Source organism: Mobula birostris, chromosome 11 (assembly GCF_030028105.1).
Source record: "Mobula birostris isolate sMobBir1 chromosome 11, sMobBir1.hap1, whole genome shotgun sequence".
Classification (NCBI taxonomy): domain Eukaryota; kingdom Metazoa; phylum Chordata; class Chondrichthyes; order Myliobatiformes; family Myliobatidae; genus Mobula; species Mobula birostris.
In genome coordinates, this window is record NC_092380.1 from 36,269,246 (window position 1) to 36,285,426 (window position 16,181).

Genomic DNA, 16,181 nt, shown 5'->3' on the forward strand with positions numbered 1-16,181 from the left:
GAGCTTAGGAGCTGAGAGGTAATGTTGCAGCTTTATCGGACCCTGGTCAGACCCCACTTGGAGTTCTGGTCGCCTCACTATAGGAAGGATGTGGAAACCTTAGAAAGGGTACAGAGATTTACAAGGATGTTGCCTGGATTGGGGAGCATGCCTTATGAAAACAGGTTGAGTGAACTCGGCCTTTTTTCCTTGGAGTGACGGAGGATGAGAAGTGACCTGATAGAGGTGTACAAGATAATGAGAGGTATTGATCGTGTGGATAGTCAAAGGCTTTTTCCCAGGGCTGAAATGGCTAACACGAGAGGGCATAGTTTTAAGGTGCTTGGAAGTAGGTACAGAGGAGATGTCAGGGGTAAGGAGAGTGGTGAGTGCATGGAATGGGCTGCTGGTGACGGTGGTGGAGGCGGATACGATAGGGTCTTTTAAGAGACTCCTGGACAGGTACATAGAGCTCAGTAAAATAGAGTGCTATGGGCAACCCTAGGTAATTTCTAAGGTAAGGACATGTTCGGCACAGCTTTGTGGGCCGAAGGACCTGTATCGTGCTGCAGGTTTTCTATGTTTCTATAGGAGGAGGATTAGGCCATTTGACTCATTGAGTCTGCTCTGCCATTCAATCATGGCTGTTCCATTTTTTGCCTCCTCAGCCCCACTCCCCAGGCTTCTCCCCGTAATCTTTGATGCCGTGCCCAATCAAGATCCTATCAAGCTCTTCTTTAAATACACCCAATAACCTGGCCTCCACAGCTGTCCGTGGTAACAAATTCCACAGATTCACCACTCTCTGGCTAAAGAAATTTCTCCGCATCTCTGTTTTAAATGGATGCCCTTCTATCCTGGGGCTGTGTCCTCTTGTCGTAGACTCCCCCACCATAGGTAACATCCTCTCTACATCTACTCTGCCTTTCAACATTTGAAAGGTTTCAATGAGATCCCCTCTCATCCTTCTAACTTCCAGCGAGTGCAGACCCAGACCATTAAATGTTCCTTGTACAATCCTTTCATTCCCGAAATCAGTGTTGTGAACCTCCTCTGAACCCTCTCTAATGCCAGCACATCCTTTCTCAGATGAGGATCCCAAAACTGTTCACAATACTCAAGGTGAGGCCTCACCAGTGCCTTATAAAGCCTCAGCGTCACCGCATGCAGACATCCCACCCTACAGAAACTCATTTCAGTGAGGTAGCACCACCACCCCGCTCCCCGCAACCCCATATACACCCCCCCCAACCCCAGTCGACCTCCAAGGGTGTATGTATACAGGACATTTGATTATGAAAGAACACAACAATTTATTTGATCACATATTGAATCTATATACACACACATACTGTATATATATATATGATGTGATGTGGCTTGCTTGACAGATTTCAGCATTTTGCTGGAAGTCTCAACCTCATAGCAGTGTGTGTCAATGAATTTGTTAATTTTGCAAGCAATCAGATTCACAATTATATTATACTATATTATCATGCAGTCATTTTTTAATTCTATGACAACTTTAAGCAAATCTACAGGTAGTTTGGCCTCATCACATAGGACATCAATAGGGTAGCTCCTTAGCAGCTAGCCAGCTAGTTTAAATAACGTTAGCTATGCGAATGAATGAATGACACCTGTTTAACTCACCTCAACATGTCTTTTACAGTTATTTTACCCACCATGGGCAATCGAAAAGTCACTGTTACCAACAGTGCAGCGAGCAACGTTGTCATTATTTTTGACCCCAATTAGGCAGGGGTACACTTTTGTGTTGTCTGGGGTGAAGTGCGTTTTATATTTTCTTTTTTTGGAACACTCTGCCATGGCGTTGCAGGACACTAAACTAAACTGATGGACAATGAAAGAGAGAGAGGGGTCGACTGTAAAGCCCGCCCACAGAGAAAACTGATAGGTCTACTTAGCACAAAGAGAGACCAATCAGGATGCCCTCTCTGTCACTCTCTCGCTACGTCTGTCACTCGCTCTCTCGGTCTCTCTCTCTCCCTCTCGCTCGCTCGCTCTCTCTCAAAAAAATCAATTTCTGGGATATTGTATATAATTTGCAGGTGTCAAGGAGCCATTATCAATATGCGAGAGATTCCTGGAATGTCCGGGAGAGGTGGGGTGTCTGTGCATGGCTCCTGTTGAAAGGAGTGCCTCTTCTTTGGGGTGCCATGGTGGCATAGCAGTTGGCATGATGCTTTTACAAAGTTGGGAGTTCAATTCCAACGCCATCTGTAAAGAGTTTGTCCATTCTCCCTGTGTTAGGTTAATGTTAAATAGGTGGGTAGCCAGTTGGGCTGGAAGGGCTTGTTCCATACTGTTATCTATATGTAGCCTCCCTGGCCAGCGTCAGGGTCGCTCAGCTCGCTGTCATCTAGGGAAACAGCACTCAGCCCCGCCAAACTGGGTAATAGTTTGTGTGGATGCTGTGTGATGTACCCCGCCCTACCCAAATAACAGACAATACACCAGATACGATTAAAAGATTTACAGTTTATAGATATTACTGGAACTATATAATTAATAGTGAATAAAATATAAAAGGAAAATAAAAGGCGCCACACTTATCAAAGTTCAATCTCTTCGTGCACAAACAGTTGGAGCTCAGGACCCTCCTTCTTCACCCTGTGACCCCTCGGACCACCTCGACCTGCCGTCTGGGACTAACCACAGTGGTCGACCAGATGCTCCACACGAATCCATCTCCGTCTCCTCTCCTTGGCGAAACCCTGGACCTCAGACTCCAGCTCGGGGTCCGACCCCGTTAACGGACTCACAGCACCTGGTCCATCCTCTGTCTCTCTCTCTCCCACCTTCTGCCCAAAAACCCGCACATCACACTAACTTACAGACACACAGAAAGAATAACATCTATCCCAATTGGTTTGTTCATCCTCTTATCAGTAACATGATCTAAGCAAACTACTAGCGGGAGCACTTTCTCAGCAGTTAACATAACAAGGAAGCCATTTCAATTATAACATAACAAAGAAGCCATTTTAATTAGACTACACAGTAACATAAAAGAAGAAACCCCTTACATATAAGTAGAATAAAATTAAATAGAATATATAAAAGCAACAGGGACATCAAAAATGCAGGCGAAACATCTGAATTCATCTTTAATAAAAGGTCCTGATAATAATTTTTCTCCATTTTATAGCTCTGCAAAATAACTGACCCTTTAACATAGCAGTAAGTGGGACCATATTCACAGGTGGGTGTTGTACACAGACAGATTGTCCTTCCTTGTTACATGCAGTTGCCATGGGGCAAAGTCTGGTTTAGTGACCCTGGGCTTCTCTTCTGCCTCCAGCACCATCAGTTCCACGTCCATGTTGTCTGTGATGCGAACCAGATCTCCTTCTGGGTCACGGTAGTTCAGGGCGATGGCCTCGTTTGCAAACTCGGTCCTGGGAAGTAAGAAAACACAAATAATAATGCTGGAAACAGCAAGTTACGGGTGAGGGAAATAAGGTACTGATGAAGGGTCTCAGGCTACAACATCAACCCCTGACCTGCTGAATTCCTCTGCATTTCCAGCATCTGATGAATCTCTTGTGGTTATGAGGGAAAATGGCAAAGTGTGTGTGTCACTAGCATGAACCTGACATGTTGAATGGCCTTTCCTGTCGTAATAAGTCAATGAGCAACATATCTTACTTCAAGAATCCATGAGCCTTGGTCTTTTGTACTCTTTGGGCACAGTTTGGGAGGCCAGCACTTATCAATCTTCTCTGGTTTCCCTTTGAACTCAATGGCTTGTCAGGATGTTTCAGAGGGCAGTTTAGAACTGACCATCAGTGCTGAGGCCCTGCAGTCATTGTAGGACACAGTGGGTGTCAGGGAAAAATTTGCTAAGGAGTTTCAATTAAAGTTGGTCACAAGTAAATTGGACAGGGACTTTGAAGAGGCTAGAGAGTACCTTCGTTGGTAAATAAGGAAAGATGTGACTTGCTAATAGTGCAATCGCCAGTCTTCCAAAGAGCAATAGTCACAGCCTTGTTCTATACATTAATCCTGTGTAATTTATCACATTCTACAAAATGTGAGAAACATCAGTCAAGAGACAGTCTGACTTCTCCCACAGCTTTTAGAATTTCCACAATTCACAGAAATAGGTTGTTGATTTAGCTAATGCAGCTGTGTTATGCCCTACAGCTTAAAGGCTAACACTAGATAGCTGGTTTGTTAATTAAAGGGTGTTAGCACTCAGATAGTTTAACCCTTTATACAGAATTTTCTTCCACAGTGAGCAAAATGAGGCACCAGTGAACAGGACAAAACAGACTGAAGATGCCGGTCTCTGAAACGTAAACAAAATTAGAACTCAGAACAAGCAGTAACCTCTGCGGTAAAGGGATAAATGATATTTCAGGCTGAGACCCTGGTTCAGGTCTGAGACTGTAGAGGAGAGAGAACCAGGGTAAGGAGGTGAGAGAGAGAGGGTTGAAGCAAAGGCTGACACATGACAGGTGGATCCAGCTAAGGAGAACATGATATGTAGATGAAGCCAGAAGCAGGGTGGATGGGACAACATTGGCTCCATGCTTTTATTCCAGATTTCTTTCTTTCATATTGATCTTAATTTAATTGTTTACCTGCACTGCACTTTCTTTGTAGCTGTTACACTTTATTCTGAATTTATTGTTTTACATTGTTCTGCCTCAATGCATCTGTATGAAGACAAGTTTGTCACTGTGCTTTATAAGACCATAGGAGCAGAATAGGCCATTCAGCCCATCGAGTCTGCTCCACCATTTGATCATCTATTTTGGTACATGTGAGAAAAATAAACCAACACCAATACATTAACATAAGTTCAAAGTTCAAAGTAAATTTATTATCAAAGTACATATATGTCACCAAATACTATCCTGAGATTAAATTTCTTGCAGGCATTCACAGTAGAACAAAGGAATACAACAGAATTAATGACAAACTACATACACACAGACTGACAAACCATCAATGCGCAAAAGACAAATTGTATAAATAAAAATGCTTAAATAAATAGATAGATAGGTAAATAATACTGAGGACAGGCCGGCTGGCAGTGTAGTGGCATCAGCACTGGACTTCAATGCAGATGGTCCTGAGTTCAAACCCAGCCGGGTCCCAACCTGGGCAGCAACGATAACTGTGCGGAAGAAAGGCCTGGCAATCTACTTCCGTATCATTGCCATGAAAACCCTATGGACCCTATGGTTCATGGGGTCATAAAGAGCTGGACTCCACTAAATGACTGAACAACAAACTGAGGACATGAGTTGTGGAGTCCTTGAAACAGTTGTGTTCAGTGATCAGTTCAGTTTTGTGGTGAATGAAGTTATCTACACTCATTCAAGAGCCTGATTGATGGTTGAGGGGTAATAACAGTCCATGAATCTGTTGGTGTGAGACCTGATGCTCCTATACCTTCTTCCTGATGGTTGAGGGGTAATAATTGTCCGTGAACCTGGTGGTGTGGGTCCTGATGCTCCTGTATCTCCTCTTGATCCTACAGATTCTTAGCATCTGTGCAGATTCATAGTCTGTAACTTCCTTTTGGACTTGGAGGCAATTGATGTGGCAGGACCAAGGCAGCGTGAGGTAGCGGGCCCGTCGCGGAATCAGAGAGGTCAGTATCAGGCCAAATTGAGGCGGAGGTGTCCAGGCCCCAGATCATATTGAGGTGAGTGAACTTGACGTTTGGATGGAGACTTAAGCGCCATGCTGAATCGGAGAGGTCGGTTACAGGCTGAGTCGAGGCTGTGGAGCCTTGGCCCAAGAGCGTATCCAATATTGGGACAGAGATTCAGGCGCCAGTTCTGATTGGAAAGATCACGGTGTCAGGGCTCAGGGCGAGGGACAGGCCAGTTCTGATTGGAATGGTCACGGTGTCAGAGCTGAGTGTGAGGGACGGGCCGGTTCTGATAACTGCTCCGTGACTCGGTTCTGTGCTCAACTATGTTGAACAATGAGACTCTGTGGACTTCAGTTCAGAATGCTATTTGTCTGCAGTTACTGCTTGAACAATGTTTTTTCTCTACACCTTGGGTGTTTATCGGTCTTTTATTTAGTGGGTTCTTTTATCGCTTTATGTTTTGTCTTGCTGGGCATGATGTGTTTTTATTTTCTGCACATTGAATGTTTGACAATCTATTTTTCACATGGGTTCTTTTGGGCTTCTTTGTTTTGCGGCTGCCTGTCAGACGAATCTCAAGGTTGTATAATGTGTACATACTCTGATAATAAACGTACTTTGAACTTTGACCGCTGAGTTGGCAGGTGCTGGAAATCTTGAGCAACACACACAAATTGCTGGAGGGACTGCCCTCCTTGCTGAGCTCCTTCAGCATTTTGTGTGTGTTGCCCAATAATTGCAGTTCATAACTCAGCGGTACTGACCGTCTCTGGACCGCACGTCCATTCGCTGAATCAGGAGTAGGGAACTGAGCCACTGTGATACCATTGTCAGATATTGTCACACTGTTCGAGTCTCAGAAAGTTTGAACAACAGTGCTCACAGGTCAGTGGTTTCCTGATGTTCCTGCATTGTTTGGGGACAGAATGCATTGGAGGTTACAGTTCTCTCCATTCCTTTTTAATTCTGTGTAGATACAACACCAGAACAGGCCCTTCCAGTCCCATAGCCCACACCTCCCACGTGACCTACTAATCCGTATGTCTTTGGAACGTGGGAGGAAACCAGAGCACCTGGAGGAAACCCACGTGGTCATGGGGAGAACATATAAACTCCTTACAGACAGCCACGGAATTGAACCCCACTCATTGCACTGTAATAGTGTTACGCTAACTACTACACCACATGCAGCCCTGATTTATCTTCCAAAGGGACACGGGAGACTGCAGACACTGCAATATGGAGCAACAAATATCTCCAGGAGGTAATCTGGGGTCGGGCTGCATCTGTGAAGGAGAAAGGAATCGCTGATGTTTCAGGTTGAAAGCACTGGGACAGGAAATAGCCAATATAAGGAGAAGGGAGAGAGAGAGGAGATAAGAGTCTGTGGTGATTGGTGGATTGAGGAAGAGTGAATGAAGAGGGACAGTTTCCCCCAAGTCAGCACAAAATACTCTGCAGATGCTGGGGTCAAAGCAACACTCACAACACGCTGGAGGAACTCAGCAGGTCGGGCAGCATCCATGGAAATGATCAGTCACCGTTTTCACGGATGCTGCCCAACCTGCTGAGTTCCTCCAGCGTGTTGTGAGTGTTGCTTCCCCCAAGTAAGGGAGGGTAGCAGATGGGAGACAGGGGCAGTTAAATGATAGATGGAGGCAGACAGAGAGGAAAAATGAAAGTAGCAAACAATCTGCTGGAGGTACTCACAAGAGATCCTGCAGAAAAGCTTGCAAAACTGACACAAAATGCTGGAGGAACACAGCAGGGCAGGCAGTCCCAATGAAGGGTCTCAGCCTGAAACATCGACTGTTTACTTCCCTCCAAAGATGCTGCCTGACCTTCAGAGTTCCTCCAGCATTTTGTGTTTGTTGCATTGGATTGTACGGATTGTTGCTGCATTTAACCTCCTCTGGACTCAGTGCTGAATCCCCATCCAGTGGGATAACCCCACCAATTCATTCACCAGGCCTCAGGCAGTGTTTGCTCCCTGAAAAGATTAAGTTTGTGACTCCCACACACTTTTCAAAGTGATTACATTTGACAGTGATCTCTCATGAGTAACTGGCAAGGACCCAATAGAGTCCTGGTCCTGTTCAAAGTTACAGCCATTTTAACTCATTTCAATTTAACTGTCCATTCCATGTCCAAATCAAAGAACATTCTGCTCACTTACTGTGTTGTAATGGATTGTAGTGGAAAGCAGGCATACTGACTGGTTGCATCATTGCCTGGTATGGAAGCAGCAATGCATAGGATCAGAAAAAGCTGCAGAAGGTTGTAAACTCAGCCAGTTCTATCATGGGCATGAGCCCCCCTCCCCCCCCACCCCCCAGCATCAAGGGCACCTTCAAAAGACAGCATCCTTCATGAAGGGTCCGCAGCCTCCATAAGAATACAACCATCAATGAGGCTGTACAGGAGTCTGAATTCACACTCAATGTTTTAGGAACGGCTTCTTCCCATCCACCATCAGACTTCTGAACAGTCCATGACCCATGAACACTGCCTCACTATTTGTTCTCTTTTTGCACGACTGATTTAATTTATTCTTTTTATATTTCTTATTGTAACATTATTTTTCAATGTATTTCACTGTACTGCTGCAAAGCAACATATTTCACGATATATGCCAGTGTTCTGATTCTAAAAACATTAAAACTTCTGACACATCAGCACATTTGGTATAATGCCCATGCCTGTCGAGTACACAGTGGAAGCCACAAAAACATTTCCTTATTCAAGTCTGGAATTCCTTTTGGGGAAAATTAATTTCCTATTCAAAACATTAGATATTATGGTTCTTGGTCCAAGTATAACATGGTACTGATTGTTGTAAAGGTAATTCATGGCACATTTATTCTCTTCCACCCCGTAATCAAAGTTTCATCGTCCTGAAGCAGACAGCACCGTAACTGTAATATCTGAACCTTACAATGCTGGATTCAACACTCTGCTCCTCTAGTTGTTTTGGCACCGTGGACACCTCCTTCACACGCATTGTAATATGAGCTGTCCATGCCACCATTTTGGTAAGGGCTGACTCCACTATTGTAAGGATGATAACTTGTGCCAAAGTGGGTGCTGGCTGCCATATTGGTGAGGGCAAATCTCTGTGCAAACCAGAGGCATGCCAACAATCATGTTGATCAAGGTGTCATCATGTATGAAAGTGAACTGTGTCTGCAGCCATTACAGTAAGGGCACAATCACGTATGAAAGCGAGCTGTATCAGCAGCCGTTACTGTAAGGGCATAATCATGTATGAAAGTGAGCTGTGTCTGCAGCCATTACTGTAAGGGCATAATCATGTGAGCTGCATAACCATCACAATGCTAAAGGCACTTGCATTTGCTGAAGTGGATCATGTTGGTAAGAGCATAAGCATAGTGATAGGTCAAGATGCTTGTGAAAGGATGGAGCGGTTTTAATGTCAGCAGCACCCAACCACAGTGCTGTCCACAGGGCACAGCCTCAGTATAGAAGGACATTCCTTTAGGAGAGAGACGAAGAGAAATTTCTTTAGTCAGAGGATGGTGAATCTGTGGAATACCATTCCCACAGATTGCTGTGAATTCCACATATTCAACATCTTCAAATAGGCTCTTGATTAGTAAGGGAGTCAAAGATTATGGTGAGAAGGCAGGAGAATGGAGTTGAGAGTGAAACTAAACCAGTCATGTATGAATGGCAGAGCAGACCCAGCAGGCCAAATGGCCTCATTCTCCTCCGACGTCTTATGGTCTCTGCTCCCCTGAAAATGACATATACTTTCACCCACTTCAAGGTATCCAAAAGCAAAGTAGAGTCACAGAAAACTACAACACAGAAACAGGCCCTTCAGCCCATTTAGCCAATGCCAAACTATTAAACTGTCTAGACCAATTGGCCTACACCCAGACCATAGCCCTTTGTAACCTTCCCATCCATATACCTAACCAAACATCTTAAACTTCGAAACCAAGCTTGCATGCACCACTTGCACGGACAGTTGTTCCACACTCTCATGATCCTCTGAGTGAGGAAGATTCCCCTCATGCTCCCCTTAAACATTTCACCTTTTACCCTAAACCCATGACCTTGAGTTGTAGTCCCACACAACTTCAGTGGAAAAAGCCTGCTTGCATTTATCCTACCTATACCCCTCATAATTTTGTATACCTCTAATCTCACTTCAGTCTCCTATATTCCAAGGAATAAAGTCCTCACCTATTCCACCTTTCCTTATAACTCAGGTCCCCCAGACCTGCAACATCCTTGTAAATTTTCAAACTTATTTACATCTTTCTTGTAGGTAGGTGACCAAAACCGCACACAATACTCCAGATTAGGCCTCACCAATGTCTTATACAACTCCAACATAAATTCCCATCTCCTGTACTCAATACTTTGATTTATGAAGGTCTACATGCCAAAACTTTTCTTTACTACCCTATTTACCTGTGCCACCACATTAAATGAATTATGCACCTGTATTCCCAGATCCTTTGTTCTACCTCACTCCTCAGTGCCCTACCATTCACTGTGTAAGACCTACCCTGGTTGGTGCTACTGAAGTGCACTTGTCTGCATTAAATTCCACCTGCCAATTTTCAGCCCATTTTTCCAATTGGTCCAAATCCCACTGTAAGCTCTGATTGTCTTCCTTGCTGTCCACTAAAGCCTCAATCCACCTTTCATCCACTTTACCTCCAACTTCCATACTGCCCTCAGATTTACCTTGTCCATTTCTGACACCTCCCTTCACTTTCTCGATCTCACTGTCTCTATCTCCGGAGACAGCTTATCCACTGATGTCTATTACAAACCCACAGCCTCTCACAGCTACCTGGACTAGCATGTCCCACCCTGCTACTTGTAAAAATGCCATCCTCTTCTCTCAATTCCTCCGTCTCCACCGCATCTGCTCTCAGGATGAGGCTTTTCATTCTAGAATGAAGGAGATGTCCTCCTTTTTCAAAGAAGGAGTCTTCCCTTCCTCCACCATCAATGCTGCTCTCAACCAAATCTCTTCCATTTCACACACCTCTGCTCTTACCCCATCTTTCCACCACTCTACCAGGGTTAGAGTTCCCCTTGTCATCACCTACCACCCCACCTGCCTCTGCGTCCAGCACATAATTCTCCAAAACCTCTGCCACCTCCAATAGGATCCCACCACCAAGCACATCTTTCCCTCTCCATCCCCACTTTCTGCCTTCTGCAGGGATTGCTCCCTTGTCCATTTGTCCCTCCTCGCTGATCTCCCTCTCGGCACTTATCCTTGCAAGTGGAACAAGTGCTACACCTGCCCGTTCACCTCCTCCCTCACTACCATTCAGGGCCCCAAAGAGTCCTTCCAGGTGAGGCAACACTTCACCTGTGAGTCTGTTGGGGTCATTTACTGTGTTTGGTGCTCCCGGAGTGGCCTCCTGTGTATAAGTGAGACCCGACATAGATTGGGAGACAGCTTCACCGAGTATCTACGCTCCATCCGCTAGAACAAGCAGGATCTCCCAGTGGCCACCTATTTTAATTCCATTTCCCATTCCGATATGTCCATCCATGGCCTCCTCCACTGTTGTGATGAGGCCACACTCAGGTTGGAGGAACAACATCTTATATTCCATTTGGGTAGCCTCCAATCTGATGGCATAAGCATCAATTTCTCAAACTGCTGGCAATGCCCCCCACCCCCACCATTTCCCATCCCCTTTTCCCTCTCTCACCTTATCTCCTTGCCTGCCCATCACCTCCCTCTGGTGCTCCTCCCTTGTTTTTCTTTCTTCCATGGCCTTCTGTCTCTTTCACCAATCAACTTCCTAGTTCTTTACTTCATCCCCCCCCCTCCAAGTTTCAACTATCATCCGGTGTTTCTCTCTCCCCTCCCCCCACTGTTTAATTCTACTCTTCAGCTTTTTTTTCTCCAGTCCTGCCAAAGGGTTTTGGCCCGAAACATCAACTGTACTTTTTTCCCTAGATGCTGCCTGGCTTGCTGAGGTCCTTCAGTATTTTGTGCGTGTTGCTCAGATTTCCAGCATCTGCAGATGTTCCCTTGTTTGTGACAGCCTCAGCTTTGATGTCACCCGCAAATTTGCTGACCCAGTTAACTGCATTATCATCCAGAACGTTGTTATAGATGACAAACAACAATGGACTCAACTCAGATCCCTGTGGCACTCCACTAGTCACAGGCCTCCAGTCAGAGAAGCAACCTTCTACTACCACTCTCTGGCTTCTCCCACAAAGCTAATGTCTAATCCAACTTACTTCCTCATCTTGAATGCCGAGTGGACGAAACTTCCTGCCCAACATCCCATGCGCGACCTTGTCAAAGGCCTTGCTAAAGTCTGTGTAGACAACATCCACTGCCTTGCCTTCATCAACTTTCCTTGAAAAGCTGATATGGATTGGTGGAGGGGCAGGTAGTGTTGAGGAAACAGGTAGGCTGCTGAAGGACAGACAGATTAGGAGATGGGAAAGAGTGGCAAATGGAACGTAATGTTGGAAAATGCACGGTCCTGCACTTTGGTAGTAGAAATAAATGACTATTTTCCAAACAGGGAGAAAATCAAAAATCTGAGATGCAAAGGGACTTGGAAGTCCTTGTGCAGAACACCCTGAAGGTTAACTTGCAGATAGAGTCAGTGGTGAAGAAGGCAAATGCAATGTTAGCATTCATTTCAAGAGGTTAGAATACAAGAGCTGGGATGTGAAGCTGAGGCCCTGTTGAGGCCTCACCTTGAGTACTGTGAACAGTTTTGGGCTCCTCACCTAAGAAAAGATGTTCTGGCATTGGAGAGGGTTCAGAGGAGGTTCACAGGATGATTCTGGGAATGAAAGGCTCATCATATGAGGAACGTTTGGTAGCTCTGGGTCTGTACTCACTGGAGTTTAGAAGGATGAGGGAGGATCTCATTGAAACCTTTTAAATGTTGAAAAGCCTAGACAGAGTGGATGTGGACAGGTTTTCCCATGGTGGGAGAGTTTAGGACAAGAGGACACAGCCCCAGGATAGAGGGGCATCCATTCAAAACAGAGATGCAAAAAATTTCTTTAGTCAGAGGCGGTGAATTTGTGGAACTTACTACCACAGGCAGCTGTGGAGGCCCGGTCATAAGGTGTATAAGGCAGAGCTTGATAGGATCTTGATTGGACACAACATCGAAGGTTATGGAGAGAAGGCTAGGGGTTGGGACTAAGGAGGGGAAAAAAGGATCAGCCATGACTGAATGGTAGAGCAGACTCAATGAGCCAAATGGCCTAATCCTGCTCCTATATCTGATGGTCTTATGGTCTCAAAGCTCTATAGGATTGGTTAGACACGACCTACCACATGCAAAGCCATGCTGACTATCCCTAATCAGGCCCTGTCTATCCAAATTCAAATATTTATATATCTGGTCCCTTAGAATACCTTCCAAAAACTTTCCCACCACTGAAATCAGGCTTAATGATCTATAATTTCCTGGTTTATTTTTACAGCCTTTCTTAAACAACGGAACAACATTAGCAATCTGCCACATTATGCTCTACAATCGACATTGTTTTATTTGCTCTCATTGCATTCTTTCTTGTATAATTTTGTATAATTTATGTTTTTGGCAGGAATGTTGTACCTTTGATGTTGTTGCAAGTTTACATTGGAACATACAAACTGCTAGAGGAACTCAGCAGATCAGGCAGCATTTATTGCGAGGAATAACAGTTGATGTTTCAGGCCAAGACCCTTCATCAATGCAGCACTTGTGCATATGACAATAAACTCAGTTTTGACCTTGGTAGCCAGAAGTCACTTGGCTCGTAGCCAGAGTTCTGGACCATTGATCCAAAAAGCTGTTCAAATCCCACCTCAGCAGCTGGGCAATTTAAATACAAGTCATCAAATAATTCTGATTTCAGAGAAATCTATCCTCAGTAACAGATACAGTAAATGTTAGATTTTTATCCTGTAGCACTAGTTTATTAATTTCCTGCAGGGAAGGGAACCTTCCTCCTCACTTCTCTGAACATGCCAATGTGGTTAACCTTTAACAGACTCCCCCAATTCAGTGGCATTCAACGTCAGTGATCAATAATTACCATAAACCCAATTCAGTGGCATTCAATGTCAGTGATCAATAATGATCATAGACCCAATTCAGAAGCATTCAATGTCAGTGATCAATAATTATCATCGACCCAATTCAGTAGAATTCAATGTCAGTGATCATTAATTATTATCAACCTAATTCAGTAGTAATCAATGTCAGTGATCATTAATTATCATAGATCCAATTCAGTAGCATTCAATATCAGTGATCATTAATTATTATAGACCCAATTCAGTTGTATTCAATGTTAATGATCATCGACATAGAACTCTTCAGCGCAGCCCAGCACCTTTGGTCCACAATATTGTGCCAACTTTTTAACCTACTCTAATATCAGTCTAACCCCATAGCTCTCCACTCTTCTGTCATCCATATGCCTATCTAAGAGTTCCTTGAATGCTCCTCAAAGTTGCTGGTGAACACAGCAGGCCAGGCAGCACCTCTAGGAAGAGGAACAGTCGATGTTTCAGGCCGAGACCCTTCGTCAGGACTAACTGAAGGAAGAGTTAGTAAGAGATTTGAAAGTGGGAGGGGGAGGGGGAGATCCAAAATGATAGGAGAAGACAGGAGGGGGAGGGATGGAACCAAGAGCTGGACAGGTGATTGGCAAAGGGAATATGAGAGGATCATGGGAAAGGAGGTCCGGGGAGAAAGACAAGGGGGGGGAAGAACCAGAGGATGGGCGAGGGGTATAGTCAGAGGGACAGAGGGAGAAAAAGGAGAGTGAGAGAAAGAATGTGTGTATAAAAATAAATAATGGATGGGATATGAGGGGGAGGTGGGGCATTAGCGGAAGTTAGAGAAGTCAATGTTCATGCCATCAGGTTGGAGGCTACCCAGACGGAATATAAGGTGTTGTTCCTCCAACCTGAGTGTGGCTTCATCTATAGAGTAGAGGAGGCCATGGATAGACATATCAGAATGGGAATGGGATGTGGAATTAAAATGTGTGGCCACTGGGAGATCCTGCTTTCTCTGGCGGACAGAGTGTAGGTGTTCAGCAAAGTGGTCTCCCAGTCTGCGTCGGGTCTCGCCAATATATAGAAGCCCACACCGGGAGCACTGGACGCAGTATATCACCCCAGCCGACTCACAGGTGAAGTGTCGCCTCACCTGGAAGGACTGTCTGGGGCCCTGAATGGTGGTAAGGGAGGAAGTGTAAGGGCATGTATAGCACTTGTTCCGCTTACAAGGATAAGTGCCAGGAGGGAGATCAGTGGGGAGGGATGGGGGGGACAAATGGACAAGGGAGTCGCGTAGGGAGCGATCCCTGCAGAAAGCAGAGAGAGGGGGCGGGGGAAGATGTGCTTAGTGGTGGGATCCCATTGGAGGTGGCGGAAGTTACGGAGAATAATGTGTTTTTATACACACATTCTTTCTCTCACTCTCCTTTTTCTCCCTCTGTCCCTCTGACTATACCCCTCGCCCATCCTCTGGTTTCCACCCCACCTTGTCTTTCTCCCCAGACCTCCTGTCCCATGATCCTCTCATATCCCCTTTGCCAATCACCTGTCCAGCTCTTGGCTCCATCCCTCCCCCTCCTGTCTTCTCCTATCATTTTGGACCTCCCCCTCCCCCTCCCACTTTCAAATCTCTTACTAACTCTTCCTTCAGTTAGTCCTGACGAAGGGTCTCGGCCTGAAATGTCGACTGTACCTCTTCCTAGAGATACTGCCTGGCCTGCTGCATTCACCAGCAACTTTGATGTGTGTTGCTTGAATTTCCAGCATCTGCAGTATTCCTGTTGTTTTCTTGAATGTTCCTGATGTATTTGCCTCTACCACAACCCCCGGCAGGGTGTTCCATACACCCATCACTCTTATGTCTTACATTCCCCCTATACTTTTCTCTAAACACCTTAAAATTATGCCCCCTCGTATTAACTACTTCCACCCAGGAAAAAGTCTCTGACTATCTGCTCAAAAGATGCCTCATATCATCTTGCATATATCTGGCAAGTCACTTCTCATCCTCCTTTGCTCCAGAGAAAAGCCTAGTTAACCTAAGCTATCCTGATAAGACATGCTCTCTAATCCAGTAGCAACCTGGTAAATATCCAATACGGCCTCTCTGAAGCTTTCACATCCCTCCCATAGTGAGGTGATCAGAACTGAACACCATATTTAGAATCAGATTTAATATCACCAGCATACGTCATGAAATTTGTTAACCTTTCCAGCAGCAGTACAATGAAGTACATGATAAATAATAGATGTAGAGAAAAAAAACTGAGTTACATTAAGCATTTACATATCTATAAAAGAGTTAAGTTCAAATAAGCAGTGCAAAATAACAGAAATAAAAAGCAGTGAGGTAGTGCTCACGGGTTCAATATCCATTTAGAAATTGGATGGCAGAGGGGAAGAAGCTATTCCTGAATCACTGAGTGTGTGCCTTCAGGCTTCTGTACTTCCTGATGGTAACAATAAGAAAAGGGCATGTCCTGGGTGGTGGGGGTCCTTAATGATGGACTCTTTGAAGATGTCTTGGATACT

At 44.9% G+C, this 16,181-nt stretch overlaps 1 protein-coding gene across 1 annotated transcript in view; it reads right to left on the minus strand.

Annotated features, from left to right (window-relative positions):
* Nucleotides 1–1,291: 1,291 nt before the first annotated feature.
* The window catches only part of ncf4 (neutrophil cytosolic factor 4), a 95,200-nt gene continuing 80,310 nt past the window's right edge, over nucleotides 1,292–16,181 (minus strand). The window contains exon 10 of the mRNA XM_072272099.1: nucleotides 1,292–3,401. Coding sequence (XP_072128200.1) covers nucleotides 3,200–3,401 — 202 coding nt within the window. The 3' untranslated portion in view covers nucleotides 1,292–3,199. The remainder of the gene's footprint in view (nucleotides 3,402–16,181) is intronic.